At 59.7% G+C, this 18,923-nt stretch overlaps 2 protein-coding genes across 7 annotated transcripts in view; one reads left to right on the top strand and one right to left on the bottom strand.

Annotated features, from left to right (window-relative positions):
• ATP2B3 (ATPase plasma membrane Ca2+ transporting 3) overlaps positions 1-18,923 on the bottom strand; it is a 66,379-nt gene that overhangs the window by 4,370 nt on the left and 43,086 nt on the right. Inside the window, exons 12-20 of one of the 5 annotated variants that reach the window (XM_032329473.1) lie at positions 18,310-18,489; positions 18,103-18,190; positions 17,448-17,554; positions 16,630-16,821; positions 14,764-14,977; positions 13,419-13,630; positions 12,376-12,483; positions 11,050-11,232; positions 6,388-6,501 (exon numbers count right to left, since the gene is read on the bottom strand). In XM_032329473.1, coding sequence (XP_032185364.1) covers positions 6,388-6,501; positions 11,050-11,232; positions 12,376-12,483; positions 13,419-13,630; positions 14,764-14,977; positions 16,630-16,821; positions 17,448-17,554; positions 18,103-18,190; positions 18,310-18,489 — 1,398 coding nt within the window. Of the gene's footprint in view, positions 1-6,021; positions 6,502-8,325; positions 9,924-11,049; positions 11,233-12,375; positions 12,484-13,418; positions 13,631-14,763; positions 14,978-16,629; positions 16,822-17,447; positions 17,555-18,102; positions 18,191-18,309; positions 18,490-18,923 lie in introns of those variants that run through there. The other 4 variants (XM_032329470.1, XM_032329471.1, XM_032329472.1 and 1 more) reach the window with 4 other exon arrangements.
• On the top strand, positions 326-8,313 carry LOC116582109. 2 transcript variants are annotated; one of them, XR_004282382.1, is made up of 3 exons: positions 326-958; positions 4,682-6,484; positions 7,618-8,313. XR_004282382.1 is itself a non-coding variant. In XM_032329481.1 (2 exons), the coding sequence occupies exon 1, from the start codon at positions 3,866-3,868 to the stop codon at positions 4,769-4,771; it is 906 nt and encodes a 301-aa protein (XP_032185372.1). In that variant the 5' UTR covers positions 3,125-3,865; the 3' UTR covers positions 4,772-4,877; positions 7,618-8,313. The 2 variants fall into 2 exon arrangements, 1 of the variants encoding a protein (XP_032185372.1); XM_032329481.1 differs by lacking the exon at positions 326-958 and having other exon boundaries at positions 3,125-4,877.

Below are 18,923 nucleotides of genomic sequence, written 5' to 3'. Positions count from 1 at the left end.
CCCATCTCCTCACATCTGAGGGCCCCAGGGCTCATCTTTGGACATCTTCTCTCCTTCCTCTACACCCACACATTTCCTAACTGATCTGGTCTGCCAAAGTCTTAACTCCCATCTGTCTGCTAGTGAGTCCCTCCACCCTACGCCTTCTCCCTAGTCTCTCTGCCCCTGCCCCGTTACCTCCTCAGTCTATTCTCTGCAGAGCAGCCCAAGCAATCCTTTCAAACAAAAGCCAGAACTTGTCACACCCTGGGGAGGGGTCTAAACCCTTCCCAGAGCTGTCTCCAGCAAAGTCAGGGCCTGCCTCATAGAGCTGTCTCCTGCAAAGTCAGGGCATGCCTCAGGCCATCTTCTTTCTCATTCCTCTTTACTGCCCCAGGCCTTGGCTTCCAGACTGTACAATACCAAACACCACCTGCACACCTCTGCCTCAGGGCCTTTGCACGCGCGGTTCCCTCTCCTTGCCACTGAGCCTCACGGCTCCCCCTCGCCCATTCTGTTCACAGTCTCAGCCCTCCCATCTCCCGCTGTGGCTCACCTTCCACTCACCCCTGCCCCACGCCATTATGCTCTCCTGTCTCCTTTCCATAGGCTCCCGAAAACTGGAGTCTGTCCCATTCGCTGACCTCCCCAGCTCCCAGCACCCAGCACAGTGCCTGCAGCCAGCAAGAGCTCAGCGGGCGGCTGCCCAAAGTGCCTCCGACCAGTTAGCTCAGGCCTCCCCCAGCCGCGTCACAGCTGCCCTTTCCCCTGTCTAGACTGTGCGTCTGCCAGAGTATCCCATGTGAACTTTTTCACTGTCCTCAGAAGTCGGCTCACACCTCGATCCTTTGTCCCAGACAACCTTTCTCTAAAACCCCTTTCTTTTGCTCTGCTTTCTTCTCTTCTGCGGCTTGTGACCATCTACACTTAACACGAGCTTACTTCTCCGTTCTTTGCTGTCCGCCCTCTGCCCTCACAGGTGAGTGCTGGCCAGCCTCCCCCGGAGCCCTGAGTCAACGGGGACAGGGTGGCTGAGGCTTCGAAGCCACAGCCCCACTCCAGCGGCCCAGAGCCAAAGCAGAAGGGATGCCTGTGCCACACTCTGCAACAGGACTGTGCTCCTAAGGGGAGCGTGGGGCAAGGGCAGAGGGGCTGAAGGTCATGGCTGAAAGCGGTTGTGCTCCACTTTTGCTCTGACCTCCCGTGCTCAAGTTTGCAAGGCAGGAGGTGATGAGGGTGGGGAGGGGGTGTGACAAACCGGGAGGGGAGGGAAGGACCCAGGGACCACCCACCAAAGTAAAGAAATGCAAAAAGGGAAGGAAAAGAAAAGAAGAGAAAAAGAAAAGCCAAGTCTCCCGAACCTGATGACCACAGAAACAACAGAAACTGTGCGTGACAACCTTTTGGCCTTTTCTTCTCAGTGCGGGAGACCAGCAGGCTTGGGGTGGGGAGGAGTCACCATGCTTCCCACCCTCTGCTTCTGTCTCACTGCTACTCCCTCCAAGCCTGTCTCTGTACCAGCCACTAATCCAGAATCTTCTGCGGGAGGGAGGGGACTTTCTGCTCTCCGGCATTCAGGCTTTGGGTTTACAGCAAATTCTGAACATAGCAGCTGGGGAGAGCCAGGGGAACTTTGGGGTTCCCAGGTCCCAAATCATCCCTGTGGGCACGAGAGTGGCTCAGGGCTTGATCGCGACACAAAGAGGTATGCAAAGACAGACCCACAATCCAAGAGGAAGCTTCCCTTTCCTCACCATGGAATTAGGAAATGCTGGTCTGAGCTGAGGGAGGGCTCGAACCTCAGACCAGCGAAGCACGGACTCCGTGCCTGTTAGCAAAAGTCACGAATGCTAACAGCCGGCAAGCTCTGCGGAGATCACCTCCCATCCTGGCACCTGTGCCAGGACCGGGAGAGCCCAGGCTCCTCTGCTGATCGCAACATTCCGTGGCCCTGGGCGGACCCAGGCATGGGCTGAGTCCTGGGCCTCTCAGGTGACCGGCCTTGCATTTCGTCCCGGCCACGTCCTGCTGTGGGGCTGTGAGTAAGGCCTGAGCTTCCTGGGCTCTGGCTGCCACCCTGGGAGTAGGCTTGGAAGTACCTACCGGGCGGGGCTCGGAGCAGGGGTTCTGGGGTCTACCGTAGGCGGTGAGCCAGCATGTGCTTTGGGAATTAGCCGGAAGGCCCTTCTCTGTTGTAGGGCCCACGGTTGCAGGAAGGCTCGGGCCAGGCAGGGCTCATGCCCTTCCTAATGCGGAAACAATGCTGTCAGATCGCTGACAAGCAGCGCCCGCGCTGTCCTCGGGAATGCAAGTGGAGAGGCCTGGCTGGAAATCAATTGAGCTTCCCAAGAAAGACGCCAGCGCCGGCGAGCAAGACTGCCTTGTCTGTGCAAGGCTCCTTTCTCCATGGGGCTGGTTTAATTCCGGGAGCGGCTGCCCTGCCGGTGTGTGCGGAGCCTGCTGCCCCGGGCTCTGGGACTGGGTGCCCAAGGAGACTGTCGGGGCTTACCTGGCATCGGCTTTGCCAAGTTGGATGGAAGGCTTTCTGGTTGCAGAAGGCGATTAAAATAGAGCAATGGCTATGATTTGTTTCTGGCGTGGTCAGAGCTCAGTGGCCCAGAGGGAGCCCTTCTGGCCGCATCTGACCAAACTCGCTGCCCACCCTGGGCCCTGTCACCTGGCTGGTTCAGGAGCCCTCTCTGTTCCAATACGGGGGCCCAGGCCTGTGGCAGGAGGGCCCTGATGAGATGGGGGAGCCCCTGAGGCAAGCTGGGGGGAGCAGGCTTCGGAAGCATGGCTCAGGAGGGGGCGCTGGGGCAGAACTGTGTGTCTCCACTCACCCCCCCAGGAGGCAGCGATCTGGCATCCAGCTTGCTGCTTGGGGATAAACCTGAGGGAACACAGTACCCCATCTCAGGCCACACCTTTGGACTCTCCAGCCAGGGGGGCGGGCCAAGCTTCTGGCAGCTCTAGTAGCAGGGGCAGCGGGGGTGAGAGGGGGTGGCCAGGATCACGCTCCCTGTTAGTTTTCACGAGACCAGAGTGCTGATTAAGTGAGCCGCTCACAGGGCCTGGCCTCTGGAGGATAAGCTGAGGTCCCACGCCAGGAGGTGATGGCCGTGAGGGGCAGGTGCGACAGCCCAGCTGAGAATGGAAAGGCTGAGCGAGCCATCCTGGGGCTGCAAGGTCCCTATGTGTGGCCAGAGAAATGGGTGCTGTGTGGGGCTCCCAAATCCAGGGCGAGCAAAGACATGTGGGTGTGCGAAGCCTTGTGGGGGTCGGGGTTCGGCTGGAAAGGGTGGGCGGGTGTGAGTGTGGGTGTGCCGAGCCCCAAGGACCTCTCCTCTCTAACCCTCCCCGGTCACCCCTCTGGGAGCTCTCCTTTCCCTCCGGCTCTGAGGATGTCCTCCTGCCACCTCTTAGCATTGGTGCCACAGCAGGGACCCATGCAGGTGAGCAGCATTACCGCTCCCTCTGGCCCTGGGGCTCCGTGTATGCACCCGCGCTGGGCCCTCCACCCGGAGAGCCCGGCGGTCCTGGTATGAGTGATGTCAGACCAGAGGCCCTGGTGTGTTGGAGAGATTTGCTCCAGCATGTGGGTGAGGGCCAGACTGGCTGGACTGGGGGCGAAGAGGGTAGGAGCCTTCTCGAAAGAGCTGGGGTTTTCCTTGGGAAAACCTCGCGGCCTGTCACCACTGCACCCTCTACCAAGCTGCCTCGTGGCTTGGCTCGGGGCTCGGTTGCGATCTGCACCTTGCCTTCCTTCTGGTCAGGTCCAAGAGAGGGTGAGGGCCAGCGGCTCCCCGGCCCCCTGTGCCAGGCCTTCTCCTGTTTTGTACAATGAGGGCGCTGGGCTGAATGATTTTTCTAGGTCCTCACTGCTTGGATGGTGAAGCAGTTTGGAGTTCCAAACCATCTGCCCCACAGTGATGCTGGCAGGAAGTGGTTTTGGTTGGTGGCTTCCGGAAGCAGGCATGTCCCCTGGTGTTGCCAAGTCCTCCAACCAGCAACTTCCTCCACAGTGTGCGCGCATGTGTGTGTGTGTGTGTGTGTGTTGGGGGGAGGGGGGTCCTTTCTGAGTTGCTGCCACTCAAATGGGATGAGCCCTGGGGTTGGCCCTGTGAGTTGGGACCTTGGGACCCCCTTGCTGCCACACCAGCGCCTTTCTCAGACACCTTCCTCTCACCGGGGCCCTGTCATCTGTTCCTCACAGGTGGGACAGCGGATGGGACAGTGGCCCCTTTTCTGGTCAGGCACTAGCTCTATCCTCCTGGAGAGCCTCATGACCAGTGGGAAGGGTGGTGTCTCTCGAGCTGTTCTTGCCAGGTACTGCTGGGCTCCCCAAAGTGGGAAGCAGGGTGGCTGCAGAAGGAAGGAAGGTGCTAGGAAGAGAAAGAGGAGGAAGGCCAAGGAATTCCAAGGGAGCCAAGAGATAGCGGGCCTCGCCAGGTTCCCGGAGGGGAGGCCCGGGCAGGCCCTGGAGTGGAGAAGGCCTGAGGGGCATGAGGAGTGGGGGCTCTGTCAGTTGCCTCCCCTCTCGAGTCAACGGACAGATGCACAGACAGACAGACAGACAGACAGGAAGTGCAGAGAGAGATGGCAAAGAAACGTGTGGAAAAAGTCAAGGGAGAGGGAGGGACGGGGCAGGTCGCTCTGTGCCCCTTGGGCAGACTCACGCCCCCTCTTGTCCCTTCATTTCCAGGAAGGAAGGTGCTGCTGCCTCAGCCAGGCCCTAGCTGAGGGGCTCGCGAGAGACCGGGGAGCACTTCCGTCCTCAATTGCCTGTAGCTGAACCTCCCACAGACCCCCTGGGTGGAGTGGTGGCAAGACCCCTCTGGGACAAGGCCAGAGCTTTCCGGCCGATCGGTGATGGCAGATGGTCAGGATCTGTGGCCCAGGTGGGGAGGCCCAGTGAGTGTGCAAGGCAGCTGGAGGTGTGTGCGTTCTGCGGCCCGGGGAAGGGGTGGGTGTGTGCGCGCACATCTACATGCTGTTTCCGAAGGGGACAGGAGGTCCGGCGGGGGCGGGTGTGGCCCACGTCCCTTCCTGAAGGGGCAGAGTGGCCTGAAACGACAGTACAAGCAAGAGGAGGGCCCCACGGGGGACCTCTCACCAGTTCCTAAAAAAAGAAAATGAAAAAGAAAAGAGGAAGAAAAATAAAAAAGGGGGGGGGTAAAGACAAGACAAAAGCAAAAAAGGGAAAGAGAAGAAATCAAGCAAAAAGAAAATCCCAGAGTCTGGTGAGGGAAAAAGGCACAGTTAACGGCTGTGTTCACGGAGGTGAGAGGTGCCGGGTCTCACTGGAAGGAAAGGAAAGAGGTAGCGTTGAACCATCCCAGAAGGGGCTCTGGGCTCATACTGGAAGGTTTACTGTTTGATCTTTACAAGAAGCAGGAGGCCCTGGGAGGGAGCAAGGCCCACACCGTCCCCTGCATTCTCGCTTGCTAGGGAAGCCGTGGGGTGGCAGGTTCGGGGCTCTGGTAGTCGTCGTTTACTCTTCGCAAAAAGATGTGAACAGTCATGGAAGTTTCTACCTCTCTTAGGACAGCCCTTGGGTTCCCTTTAAAATGTGACCAACATGGTGCAAAGTTTTCATCGGAACAGAGAAGGGAATCTACTTCTCCCTGCTTCTCGCACGAAGGAGGAGAGAGACCGTGGACCGGATCAGGCTAAGACCTTCCAATCCTGAGGCCTGTTCAGGAAAGAGCAAGGGTGTTTCGGGAAACAAGTGGAAATGTGGCAGACACACCTCTCGCACCACGGGCTCAGGGCGAAGGCAGAAGCAACCGGCCGCCACCAAGCCCACCCGGGGACATGAGGCCCTGGCCTCCCGAAGCCCGCATCTGGTCTACTGCCTTTGGAGACCGGCCTCAAGGGGGGTTCTGGAAGCTGCCACGTTAGTCCCGAGCAGGCGGCCTGGAGTGTTCTGCCTCCCTCTCCGGCCCTGCGAGGCGGCCCTGAGCCCGCGGGCCTCCCTTCTGCCCCACGGAACCCCGGCCAAGGCCCCTCCCCGACAGCAGACACCACCAGAAGCGGCCCGAGTTCGTGAAGAACCATCGGCAAATGCAGACAAGTTCGAGAAAAGAAAACCAAGGACAGAAGGAGCACTGAATGAAACCAAAAAACCAAACAAAGGAAAGAACGGAAGGTCCAGCAGTGCCATGGAGTCACTCCGTTTCGTAAGGGAACAACATGGCTTCGGAGAGACGCGCCGTCGGGGCGGGACGGACCAGGTGGCGCGGAGGGAAGCACCATGACCGTGACCGTGAGCAGAGGCCGCAAGACCGGACAGAAGAGAGGGAAGAGGCGGGGAGGCTTTTTCTCCCCAGAGATGCCATTTATGAGAGAAAAGGGGACTCAAGACTCACTCCCAGCGGCACTGGTGGGATGGGCGGCGGAGAGAATTACGTGAGTAGGGGCAGAAAGATTGGTTACGTCATGGAGCTGGCCGAGGACCGAAGACCGCCGGCGCACGGCGCCCTGAAATGAACCGCTTCTCTTGAAGGTACTCACTACCTCCATCTGTGGGAGAGAAAACGAGATAAAGTTTGGCTTGCACTGCTGTCCCGGCGACCGCGGGGGGGTGGGGCTGGGTGAGGATGGGGGGGGTGTCGCGGGGGGCACGGGTGGGGGCACATGGGGGCAGAGAAGCCTCATCTAGGTCACCCCGCTCCCTGGGAGCTGCCAGTGCTTCTGACGGGGCCGTGGTCAAGGCTGAGGCCGGCCTCTGTGTCGCCACCAAGAGAGGGAGGCCTTGCTGAGCGGATGAGGAGCACCAGGGACACCGTTTGCACTGTGGCCCCTGATGGCTCTCCAGCCCCCCACCCCGGTGTCCCAGTGAGCCGTTTGCGGTCACCCTGTGCTCACACTGCAAGCCACTTGTCAACAAGCACGTGTGTCTGGCGACACTCCGTTCCCCTAGGTCAGGACATGTCCACCCAACAGACTGGAGGAGTAGGGCACACTCCCTCCTGTTAGGACGAGTGTCCCTGCGGCTGTGCTCACCGAGGGTGTGGGGACGGGGACCCTTCCCCAGCCCCTCCTCGGTAGACAGCGCTCCAAGCAACAGTCCACTGCTCTCACTATGCTGGCCTGCCCTGCCTCGTGCGGAGCTGTGGCCGTCGCCCCTTCCAAGTGACCGAGGGAGCTCCCCGGTGGGCAGCCTCAGGGGAAGAAGGGACTTAAAAAGAGAGCCGGGAGATTCTGCAAAAGCACCTGCTCTGTCGTATCAGGTACGGCAGGAAGGGGAGCAGAGCGATCGGAGGGTCCTGTGAGCAAAGATGGCTTTTGCTTTGTCCCCCGCCCTCAAAGTTTCCCAGGTGTCGAAAGGGAACTGGGTCTATGGGTGGTGAGCACCATGTGGTGAACTCGCGAGGAGCCCCAGTGTCTTCTGACTTCCTGACCCCATCTTTCACTGGCCTGGAGCTCTGGGAGGTGAGTCAGACCTGTGGCTGAATGTTTCCTCCTTGGAGACGACTGTGTGCCCAGGCTGTGGGACATGGCACACTTTTGGCTTCCTCTTTGAGAATGCCTTGTAGGGATGCAGTTGGCGGTGGGGTAGGGGGGGTGGCGGGGGGGCAGAATCTTTTGACCTTAGAAGGTGGATCTGACTTCTGGAAAGTGCCATATGGTTCACAGGATGACATGAGCAGCAAAGCAATTCTGGCTCCTGATGCAAGCTGGCCACCTACTCTCGCCTTTGTGGGACCGCTAGTTTCAGCCGGGGTCTGACACGGGGCCAGGCTTCGTGGAAGCAGGCAGCTCGAGTGCTCGGACTTCCCTCGCCCCAACCCAAAGGAACATGTGCATCGTTTTGACTCCGAGACACGTGGTAGAAAAGACTTTCGCCCTCTTTTGCCGCCGAGCTCCACCGAGACCCACGCATAAGGCGCACTGAGCGGCCACAGGGGTCTGGCACAGTGTCTTCTGTGCCTCAGTGCGCTGGAGGAAGAGGACCCGTGCCGCATGCCACCCTCTCTTTGGGGGGGGGGCTCTTCTCCCTGGATGGCCAAAAGGTCTCTAAAATCTGTCTCGAGAGGGCATTCCTAATGGCAGCAAAGGCAACAAGGGAAGGAAAAGATGCTTTTCCTGCCCCTGATTTGGCCTCTCTTCCCGGTGTCCCGATGGGATGATAGTATCAGTCAAAATACCTCAAAATTGCTCCCCACCCCACAAAATTTCAGTTGCTGCTGAAGCTTCTCACTGGTTCATAATGGAACGGGGACTAGACCGCGTTGTGACCGCTTCGACGAGCTCCATGTGCTCGCTTTTAAGGACTCTTTTTTATTTGGGAATGCCCCCCACCCAACTCTTTGGCGTATTGCTATGTTAGTATGAAAGACAGAATGCCTTAGCAACGTGAAAAGCTGTGCTGCCCTCCGCAGTCTGGGGAGCAACTCTGTTGTTCGCAAAATCCAGAAATCTAGGGCAACTCCCTTGGCTTGGGGTACACATATGAGCTGGGGGACTTTATTTCTGTTTTTCAAGCAGGTATTTTGAATCAAAAAGAACAGATGCTCCTAAATTAGCAAAAGTAGCTAATTGGTTCAGCGTTCTTGAGGAGCATGAATTTATGCTAGTGGATCAGGGGACAGAGGCGCTCACTGGGTGACCTGGGGTGAGGCCCCGTCTCTCTGGACCCCCTTCATCGTGTACAAAGTAGTGACCTGACTAGCCAGTGTCTATATGGGTGGTGATAATCAGAACGACCCGGAACTCCAAGACTCTGAGTGAGGAGACCTGCTCCACTAGCCAGGCAGCCAGGCAGCCCGAGAGCCCCCATGCACACGGAAGACACTGACACACAGCTGGCGGGCGCCCGCCGACCCCCGCCCCCCCGCCCGCTGCCTCACCCTGGGCAGGGCTGCTATCTCAGCGGCTGGAAAAGCGACCAGCAGCTTGGGCGGTGATGCTCCACGCCCTGCTTCAGCTATCTCAGGCTGGCTCTCAGCTCCGCAGCTGGACCGGGGCATGACAGACAAGAGCCCATGGGGCCAGGATGGGGTGGGCAGGGACTCGCAGTTGCGTGTGAGGCAGTGAGGAGACACCTGGCCATCTGGCTATGAAGTTATTCCTGCCCTTCCCCTGGGCACTCAGCGTTCCATTCGGACCTGAGACAGTCTTCCCTGGCCACGCTGGCCTAGGGGTTCGGGACGCGAAGAGGAATGAGCCCGAGAGCTGGCGAGAAGCCCCTTGCGTCTCTGGGCAGCTCCTTCAACATGGACTCTTTGGAGGCCACCTTACGTGCCCCTACTATATCCCAAAGCGCTGGGAGCAACCCAGGACCCTGCGGCTTTGGAAAGTTCCCCAGAGGACTCGGCTCCTCCCTGACTCCAGAGCCCTGGGCTGAGAGCCCCGATGGCTGCGTGGGGCCTACGGGGGCGGGAGGGGGCGGACTCTGAGAAGGCTTCACGAGGTGGTGCTGCGGGAGGAGGAGACACCCCAAAGGAACACAGGGAGAGCTGGGGAGCCCCGGGCCAATGGGTGACCGGCACAGAGGCAGAGCGAATGCGCGTCTGGAAAAGCAGCAGGGGTGACAGGACCACAGGGAGGGTGGGGTGAAGCTAAGAGGCAAGGGCTTGAAGGCCACGGTCAGAACTCTGGACTTGACCCTTAAGACACGAAGAGAGGATACAGGGGCCATGGTGTGGATGGGGTCATTGGAGGCTGGAGAAGCAGTGGGAGGCTGAGAGCGTGTGGCGGAAGGCGAGGCTGGGCCCTGGGGAGGAAAGAAGTGGCAGGGGGTGCTGAGCCTGAGCTCCATGAGGCAACAACTGGCGAGCTCGTACGCAGGGGCGTCAGACCCCCGGCAGGGTAGGCTCCGGCTATGGAGGGCACTTCGGGCAAATTGTGTAAAAGGTTCTCTGCGATGAGCCTGTGTGCCAGGCTGGAGGCAGATCTGGAGAGAGGTGTGCTCTCAGGTCATGCCCCAGGCCCAGCAGCCCCTGCGGGAATCCGGGGGAGGGTGGGGCTAAGCGCACGGCCGTGTTCTTCCCGCTGGTGGGACTCCCGGGGAGGAAAAGCAATTGTGCCTAGGTCTGGGGCATGGGGTTGGGGATTCTGGATGGAACACAGAGAAAGACCGGAGGTGGGGCTTTGGGAGGCATGGGAGTGGCGGAGAGTGACAGGTGTCGCTGGGGGCTCGGGAGGCAGAGACGGTGGGGCTCTTCCTTCCTTCTCTATGGGGTCCAGTGGCCCCGGGTCTGTGGGGTTTTCGGCATGCGAGGCTGAGGAGCAGACGGGGGGACGGAGGGGACAGCAGGGCTGCACTTAGGGAAGGGCGCTGGGAAGAAGCCTTGACGCGGGACGGAGGGATGGTCGGCGTGCGGGAGCTAGGAGCAGGTCTTGTAGGCCTTGGCCACCACTGCCTCTGGGACACTGTGGGCAGAGGCCAGGCTGTGGTGGGATCATCAGTGAGTGTGTGCAAAGAATGTAAAAAGCCAGCAAGGACAGAACATTCTGGCAAGAAGGCTAGCCGGGAAGGGTTTGCTCGTGAAGCCTTGGAGGTTGCCCGTGGCCGAGCGGGCTTTGCGACCGTCTTACTTTACCGAGGCCTTGGGCTGCACCAGTTCTGATGCGTGGCCACTGAGACGCACAGCAAGGACCCAGTCTATGGCCGGGGTCTGCTCGCATGGCGCTCACAACGAGCCCGCGACGGGGAGCTCACCAAAGACTCTTTGTAACCCGCAGCTGTCTCCTCCCAAGAACGTCACCTCCCTGTGGCTGGGCTGTTCCCAGCAAACCAGGCAAGGCCCAGCAGCTACGCAGACAGTGGGCAGTCTGTGCCCTCTAAGAAGCAGCGACTGGTCACAACACACACCTTTAGCTGACGCCTGTCCCCAGCACAGGGAGGGTTCCCTGGGCTCTGAGGGAGGTGGCAGAAATAGGCTGTCACAGCCCTGTGCCCACCAGCAGGCGCACCTGGAAGTGGCCCTTGTCCCCGTGGCAGCAAGACCCAAGGGCTTCCCTGCTGGTAGGGGGCTCGTCTCACCCACTCTGTGCGTCTAGCTTGCTTGCCGCCCTCTCAAGGTGGGAAAGGCCGAGCAGCCGAGTGGCGCGGCGGCGGCTTACCTGCGTCTGAATTCGATTGAGGCCGCGGAACCAGAGGATCTGGCCTCGGCGGAGCTCCCGCTCAGCGTGGTCAATCTCTTCTTCCCCTTCGGCCAGCTCCTCGTCAGTCATCTGGTCCTTCCCAGGCCCGTGCCCTGCTTCCTTCAGGCACTTGAGCTGGCTGGTGGGGATGGTGGCGATGACCTGGGGGACGAGAGGTGAGGGACAGCAGAGACAGGAGGCTGTCAGAGCAGGGCCGGTCCCTTCACGGTGGGAGCTCTACGGGGGCCAGCAAGGGACCCAGACCGCCCACCTCCTCGTGACAGAGATTGAGGCCAGTGTCTATGCCGCATGGCTTCTTCAGAGTCTCTTCCCTGCAGGCAGAGTGGGGCGGGGACACACACACACACACACACACACACACACGTCCTTTTTTTGCGCCTTGAGGCTGCAAGCCTGGACTAGCTTTGCCTGGGGCCAGATACCGTTCTCCAGACTCCCAGAGTCTCCCTGGGGCCGAGCTGGGCCACATACTCAGCTTTGGGCCCCAGGGGGATGGGGGTGTGTGGAGACCGAGGTCAGCCCCTCAGGAGCTCCAGGCTGATGGGACTGATCCCGCACTCAAGTCCCCCGACAGCAACGCTCAGGGAGGCTTCCCTGGTCGGGGGGCCCGGGACGGGCTGTCACCCCCGGCTGCGGGAGCAATGGCCCGGCCCGGGGGCCTGGCCCTGCATAGGCTCGATCTTGGACTTCCAGCCTCCACAGCTGTTTGAGCCCCGTCTGTGCTGTTTTGTTGTGTCCGAGGTGACGGAGACACAGGGCAAAGTGGGTCATGGGCTTGACCTCCTACACCGATGTTCTAGAGCCACAGAGCTCTCGGAGGCCTCTCATGTGCCTGTGGCCGGGGCTGTCTCTTCCTAACGCAATCTTTTTCTCACGGCTTTAACTGCCAAGGCCTTGAGGTGTCTGACTCTTGCTTTCCATCCTCTCAAAGCCTGTCTTCATTTTCCTTGATGCTTTCTCTTTGCCCCTTGGAGGATGCAGCTGGGTGTTGCTTACTTCCAGCTGTATGGGGACTTCCCAAGCCCCCCCAGGTTAGGCGACAATGTTTGGCTTCTCTCACAAAAGGGGGAGAGGTGGATGACTTTTTTTTTTTGTCTTGTCTCTGCTGACACCGTCATCTGCCTGGGTCCCGTTCTGCAGTGCTGCCGACCCTGAACACACCGACTGCTTTCCCAAGCATGGGCCTCAGGGCACCCTGACCCCCCACATCGTGGCCACCACTGGTGCTGTGGTGGAGACAGGTAACGGTTGGGGCTGGGAAAGGAGGACAAAGCAGATACTCACCTGTCCCCAGACCAGCTCCCCGACCCCAACGAACAGGCACCAGAGCCACTGCTCCGTGGACAGGGGGGAGCAGCTGAAGGGCTTTCCGCCGAACTGGACGATGACAATCTGCAGGGGTGGGATGGGAGGGTTAGGGTTAGGGTTAGGGGGTTAGGGTTAGAGGGTTAGGGTTAGGGTTAGGGTTGGGGTTAGGTTTGGGGTTAGGTTTAGGGTTAGCATCAGGGTTGGGGTAGGGTTGGGTTAGGGTTGGTTTAGGGTTAGGGTTAGGGAGTTAGGGTTAGAGGTTTAGGGTTAGGGTTAGGGTTAGGGTTAGGGTTGTTGTTAGGGTTAGGATAGGGTTGGGGTTAGTGTTAGTGTTAGGTTTACCCCGGCACAGCTACAGAGGCCCCTCCTCCAGCCCTCAGGGATCACATTTGCATCTTCTAGAACCTTGAGGCTTTCACATCTGCCCAGGTGGCCTTGTCTGGGCCTCCTCCTGCCTTGTTTCGCCTTCCTCGGGAAGAACCTCCCTCCCTGGGGTGAGTTTCAACTAAATACACCAACGTATCCAGAGCAGCCCTGCCACTATACTCTCCTCTCCAGGCCACTGCTCCTGGTTTAATTAATCAGGGCCAGAACCCAGACCACCTGAACCCCATGTTTCCCCCTGAAATTACTTATCATCAGCCAGTTCGCCCCAAGTAAGTTTCTCCCCTGGAAACCACAGTAAAGGCTCCCAGCTCCCCCTCTGTCTCATGACTTACCCGGGGTTCCCCTTTTGGACCCCGCCATGGGGAGTATCCTGGCTTGTTGCCATCTCTAGACCTCATGTTTTCTATTAACACCCCCCGTTTTTGAACGCTCTGCTTCTCCCGAAGGGTTGGCTGTGCCACGATGTTTTGAAAGTGTGGAGAGAGGATATGGGGTCACAGGCAATGCTGGCAGGGGCTTGGATAGCAGGAGGGGCAGAGGCTCCTTTGAGCGGGAGTGGCAGGCCGCTAGCTGGGGCGGGGTACGGTCCCCTGCTCTCCCATCTGCTCTAAGAGTGGGGTCGCTCCTCCTACCTGAATCGCAAAGGTGCCGAGGACGATGGTGCAGAAGATGGGGTTGCTGAAGATGCCGTGAAAGACATTCCGCTCGCCGTGGATCTTGCGGGCGTTGATCTCGTTGAAGAGCTGCATCATGACGAAGGTGTTGAAGATGATGGTGTAGTGCTCCGAGGGCGGCGAGTGCAGGGGTGCATTCCTTCCGCTGTCGATGTCGAAGAAGAGCTCTCCTGCAAGCCAATGGGTATGTGGCGGGAGCTGAGCCCCGAGCAGACACGGCTCCCTGCAGGTGCCACCTGAAGGATGCTGGGGCGGGGGGCTCTGTGCCGGGTATGAGCCGAGGGAAAGTATGGGCTCTCACCCTGCAGCACGAGCTCGCAGCCAAGGCCCGGCCCATGGCTCTGCTGCAGAAAGCGCAGGGCAGAATGAAAACGCCAAGACAAACCGTGCATGCCCGCTTGAGGTGGTCGTGGGCTGGGGAGGCATCCGAGGCTGTGGGCTGGCCCTCCTCGGCCCCGTCCCTAAGCCTGGACAGCCAGGCAGAGGCCCTCAGGCAGGGCACAAGAGGCTTCTGCTCCCAAGAAATCAGAGAACAGCCCACTGACAGGAACATTTTCCCCACCCCTGACCCAGACATTTGCGGTCCCGCCCCACTGTGACTCCTGTCCCTCAGCAAGCTCTGTCCTGGAGGGCGGCCCTGGTGGCTCACCGGAGTGCCCTGACATAAGGGAGAGGGACCACGAACAGACAGACCGACAGACCCCGCCCTGGTGCGAAAGAAGGAAACTGCCAGATAGCGCAGCAGCTGCAGAGCAGCCATTGGCGAGTCCCCGGATGACCTTCTCTTCCTGCCCTTGCCCCCTTCTTGCTTCCTGACCCTCAGTCCTCCTCCCCTTCTCCTCTCTCCGTCTTCCCCTCCCTTCCTGTATCCCCCTTGGGCTTCCTCCTCCTCCTCGTCCCCATCCATCCTCCTCCTTTGCTCCGGCCTCTCCCTCCTCTTCTCTGTCTTCCTCGGCTTCACCTCCTGCTGCCGCTCTGGCTCCGATCCCTCCTCTTCCCTCCGTCTCCCGCCACGTCTCTTTTCTCCTGATCCTCCTCTTCCCACAGCTTCTAGCACAGCGCTCTTGTCATTGTGCCCTGGAGAAATGGTCGTGGGATGCGTGGAGGGATGGGTGAAGGTTGAGCTCTCTGCAGACAGCTCTATGGAGCCGTGGACAGTTTCTCAGAGGCTCGGGGGGCCTGTGACCCCTCGCCGGGGCGCACGCAGAGAGCGACGGCAGGGAGGGGTCCTCAGGGGGACCTGGGTTCCTGGTGATCATCCGTCCCTCGAACCACCAGACGCGATGCCCTGGGGTGGACTTACCGACGAACAGCAGCGTGAAGATGATGGCGAGCTGGTACACCGCATGGCCCAGGATGTTCTTCATCATGGTGCGAGAGATGAGGGGCTTGTCCCGGCCATACGGTTTCCGCAGCAGCAGCGCCTCAGTGGGTGGCTCCGTCGCCAGGGCCAGAGAGGCAAACGTGTCCATGATCAAGTTCACCCACAGCATCTGCACAGCTTTGAGAGGAGAGTCCTGTGGAGAGGAGGCAGTCACCCTCACGCGGACCCACGGCTCCCGGGCAGACACTCCGCTTGGGGGCCGTGTCACTGGCACGACGTGCAGCGAGTCCGACCTTCCCAGAAAACTGTGACATCCCCATCCCTGTTGTTATGGTTCATAACACGTTTTCCGATTCCTGCTCTTAAAATATTGCCAGTCTCCTTTCTCCCACCTGGTAGCAGTGACCCAGGAGGTGGGCTCCCGACAATCAGCAGGATGTTCACAAGCCCGGTTCTGGGGTGTGTTGCCCCAGACTGCGATGGGTGCTCTCCTGAGCTCCTACACCCAGGGTCTGCCCGGCACCTTCCTTCCCATCACCTCCGAGTTGGTTAGAAATAAGCCTCACAGGAGGGCCACATACTGTGATTCCATTCCTACGAAACTTCCAGAAGTGACAGATCCACAGAGCCAGAGAGCAGGTGAGTGGGTGTCAGGAGCTGGGGGAAGGGAGAGGGCATATCAGCTTTGGTGGGCACGACACCGTGAATGCACCGAGTGTCACTGAACCACGTACTTCCAAGTGGCCGTTACAGCGCCCGGTATGTGATGTGAATTTTATCTCCATTAAAAGAACCTTTCAAAGGGAGACAAATGCTGGACACTCACTAATGGGGAGAACTGGACTGTGGAACACAGGGAACAGGGGTGCCTGGGTGGCTCCGTCGTTAAGCGTCTGCCTGCGGCTTGGGTCATGATCCCAGGGTCCTGGCATCGAGCCCTGCATCGGGCTCCCTGCTTGGCGGGGAGCCTGCTTCTCCCTTACCACTCCCCCTGCTTCTGTTTCCTCTCTTGCTGAGTCTCTCTGTCAAATAAATAAAATCTTAAAAAAGAGAGAGAGAAAATGGGGAAGTGGCTCCTCCAACGGATCAAACACGGAGTTCCCGTGGGAGCAGCACTCACCCTCTGGGAGAAGCGAAAGGTCCACACAAAGCCCTGTACGCGCACATTCATGGTGACGTCATTCATAGTCACCAAAAGGTGGAAATGACCCGAATGCCCACTGATGGAGGAAGGGACAAACGAAACACGCTCTCTCCAAACAATGGCGCTTTATTCTGCCATTGAAAAGAACAAAGTGCCGCTCCGTGCTGTGCCATGGATGGACCTTGAAAACACGATGCTGAGTGAGAGGTGCCAGACACAAAAGACCACATGTTATTTGATTCCATCTGAATGGAATGTTCCAGAATGGGCAAGTCTGTAAAGTGAGAAAGTAGTTCCATGGGGGCCCGGGACTGGGGGAAGGGGAGTGACTGCTATTGGGGATGGGGTCTTTTCAGGGGCGATGAAAATGTTCAGGACTCACGGTGAATGTATGAAATGCGACCGAAGTGTGTCTACTCTCAAATGGTGAAGTTTTCGGTATGTGATTTTTATTTCAATTACAGGAAAAAAAAAAAGCGTGCAACAAAGGAAAGTCCTGGCTCTCGCAGCAAGCCCCCTGGCAGGCCCTCATCGGCCTGCACACTCCTGGGAGTGGGGTCTCCCGGGCTAGATCTCCACGCCGGGCTCCAGGTGCACAAGGCAGGAGGGGTCCGGGAAACCGGCTGCCTCCTGCAGGCCCCCTGGGCTTGTGGGAGGGAGAGCCCAGGGTCCTCTTGGGCACAGCAGTCCCCAGTGCCCACCTGAGTAATGCAGGCACCCGTGAAGGCCACGATCACAGCCACCACATTGACGGTCAGCTGGAACTGCAGAAACTTGGAGATGCTGTCATAGACGTTGCGGCCCCACATGACGGCCTTGACGATGCTGGTGAAGTTGTCATCGGTCAGGATGATGTCTGAGGCCTCCTTGGCCACGTCAGTCCCTGCGATGCCCTGGGGGGGGGTCGCACACACAGTGTCCATGGGCCCCTTCCCCAGCCCCCATGATCACTCAACCCACTGGAGCCTGCCGCCTGACTTGGCTTCCAAACAAGGCTCCCCACCAGCTAGAAACAGATGTTCTAGTCCTACTCCAAGTGGCAGGTCGTCTCAGGGCAAGGGAAGGGGCTTTGCTCATAAGCAAAGAGGGAGCTGCCACCAGGGCCACCAATGTGGCCTCACATACAAGGCCTGGCCGCCACTGTGTGGTCACTGACCAGGCTTCTGTCCAGTGTCAGTCTGCTACAGAAGGAGCTCCGGGAGGCCGGGGCGGGGGCGCCTTCGGCAACCCAGCTCGGGGCTCACGGTGCCAGCAGGTGGCAGCTTGGGCACCTTCTGGGCCCCAGACTCTGGGAAGGCCTGGCCTGGGTCCCTAGCGCCTGTCCACGGTGGGCTACCGTCAGCATGGCAGAGCACAGGTGCTCTTTAGTGGTGGGGAAAGGGGCCGCTGGATTTCCGCCCAGCTCGCTGTAGAAGACTGTGGGGCCGGGGCCGGCCACCTGAGCAGCAGGGCTGGGATTTACAGAGAGACGCGAGGCCCTACCTGGTGTGCTACGCCAGGTCGGCGCTGGGTGGCTTACCATGGCAAAGCCCACGTCTGCCTTTTTGAGGGCTGGCCCATCGTTGGTGCCATCCCCGGTCACGGCCACCACCTGCCGCTGCTCGCCAGTGTTGCTGTCTATGATCCCTGGAATGTAGAGCGGGGCGTCTGTGTCCTGGGTTCCTGCCTGGGGACTGGAACCAGTCAACCAATGCTGGTTGATTCCTGGTTGACTCGGGGAACCCTTCGAGACTGTGGCTGGGCCAAGTGCCCCCAGTCCTCCGTGCTTTGGCCACCTTTGTGGTGAACTCCCTGGGCCTAGCGAGGTGATACCCGGGGGTGGGACTGGGTGGAGGTCGGGGGCTCAGCCCTCTATGGCTTGGAGAATTGTCTCCCTCTCCTGGGCCTCAGTTTCCCCATCTGTTACAATGAGAGGCCATCCTCTACTGGCGTCTTCCACTCATGCTGTTAGCCCAGAGAAGCCAAGGGGTGGGCCCTGGCATGTCAGCCGCCATTACCCCCACTTCCCTGACGGGGAGACTGAGATTCAGCACGTCCGTAGCCCGGACCCCACTTCCTAGTCAGGCCCTGGAGCCGGGCGTTGGGAGTCTGGGGGCGGACCACAGCCAGCCAGGGGCATGGCACCCCAGGCGGGGGAGGGGCAGCAGCGGGCCAGCATGGGCAAGCTCCATTACCTTTGACCAGAGTATGCTTGTCGGTGGGAGACGATCGGGCGAGGACCCTCAGCTTGGGCCACACCTTGTCCAGACGCTCCTGTTCTATCTGGGAGAGGGAAGCACATAGATGTCGCAACGCCTGGTTTGGGGGCGCTGAGCGGAGGTTCGGGGAGAGGTCGCCAGAACCCTGGACTGAGTGGGGAGGGCAGCGGGGCCGGGAACTACCTCGCCCTTCTCGTTGCGGATGCGCCGGTTGAATTCCTTCCCCTCCAGGCACAGGAAGTCCTCCCCGGGCTGGATGATGCCACACTTGGCTGCAATGGCTCGGGCTGTGTTGATGTTGTCCCCGGTCACCATGCGGACTGTAATGCCAGCACGCTGGCATTTGCGGATAGCTTCGGGGACCTGGAAGCGACAAGACAGGTGGGTGTGGCCTGTGTCTGGGCTGTCCCTTCTCTTCCCAGATGTGCAGCCCCCTTGCCCAACCATGCTCCCTCTGAAGGGCACCTGTGGGGAAAAGGGGTTTGTCTGCTTTCCCGCCTGGTCCACACTAAGCCGGGCACCTCCTTCATTCTCTCAGCAACCCCCCTACCCCTGGGTGCTTCCTCCATTGGGCTGGGCCCCAGGACCAGCAACGACTGGGCCCCAGGCCCCGATGCCTCCAGTAAGGGGTGCCTTTGGAGTCGTGTGAAATGGAGACCCAGGGCTGCTGAGCCCCGTCAGCTCTGGAAGAATGAGAAAGGAACCTGTGTCCCCAGCTACCCTGCCAGATGGCAAAGCTGATGGCAGGCCTGTCCCTTTGGGATCCTGACTGGGGGCAGGCTCCTGGCTATCAGCTG

Source organism: Mustela erminea, chromosome X, assembly GCF_009829155.1.
Source record: "Mustela erminea isolate mMusErm1 chromosome X, mMusErm1.Pri, whole genome shotgun sequence".
Lineage (NCBI taxonomy): Eukaryota > Metazoa > Chordata > Mammalia > Carnivora > Mustelidae > Mustela > Mustela erminea.
The sequence above is the reverse complement of the archived record's forward strand: the minus strand, read 5'-3'. Positions and strand labels throughout refer to the sequence as shown.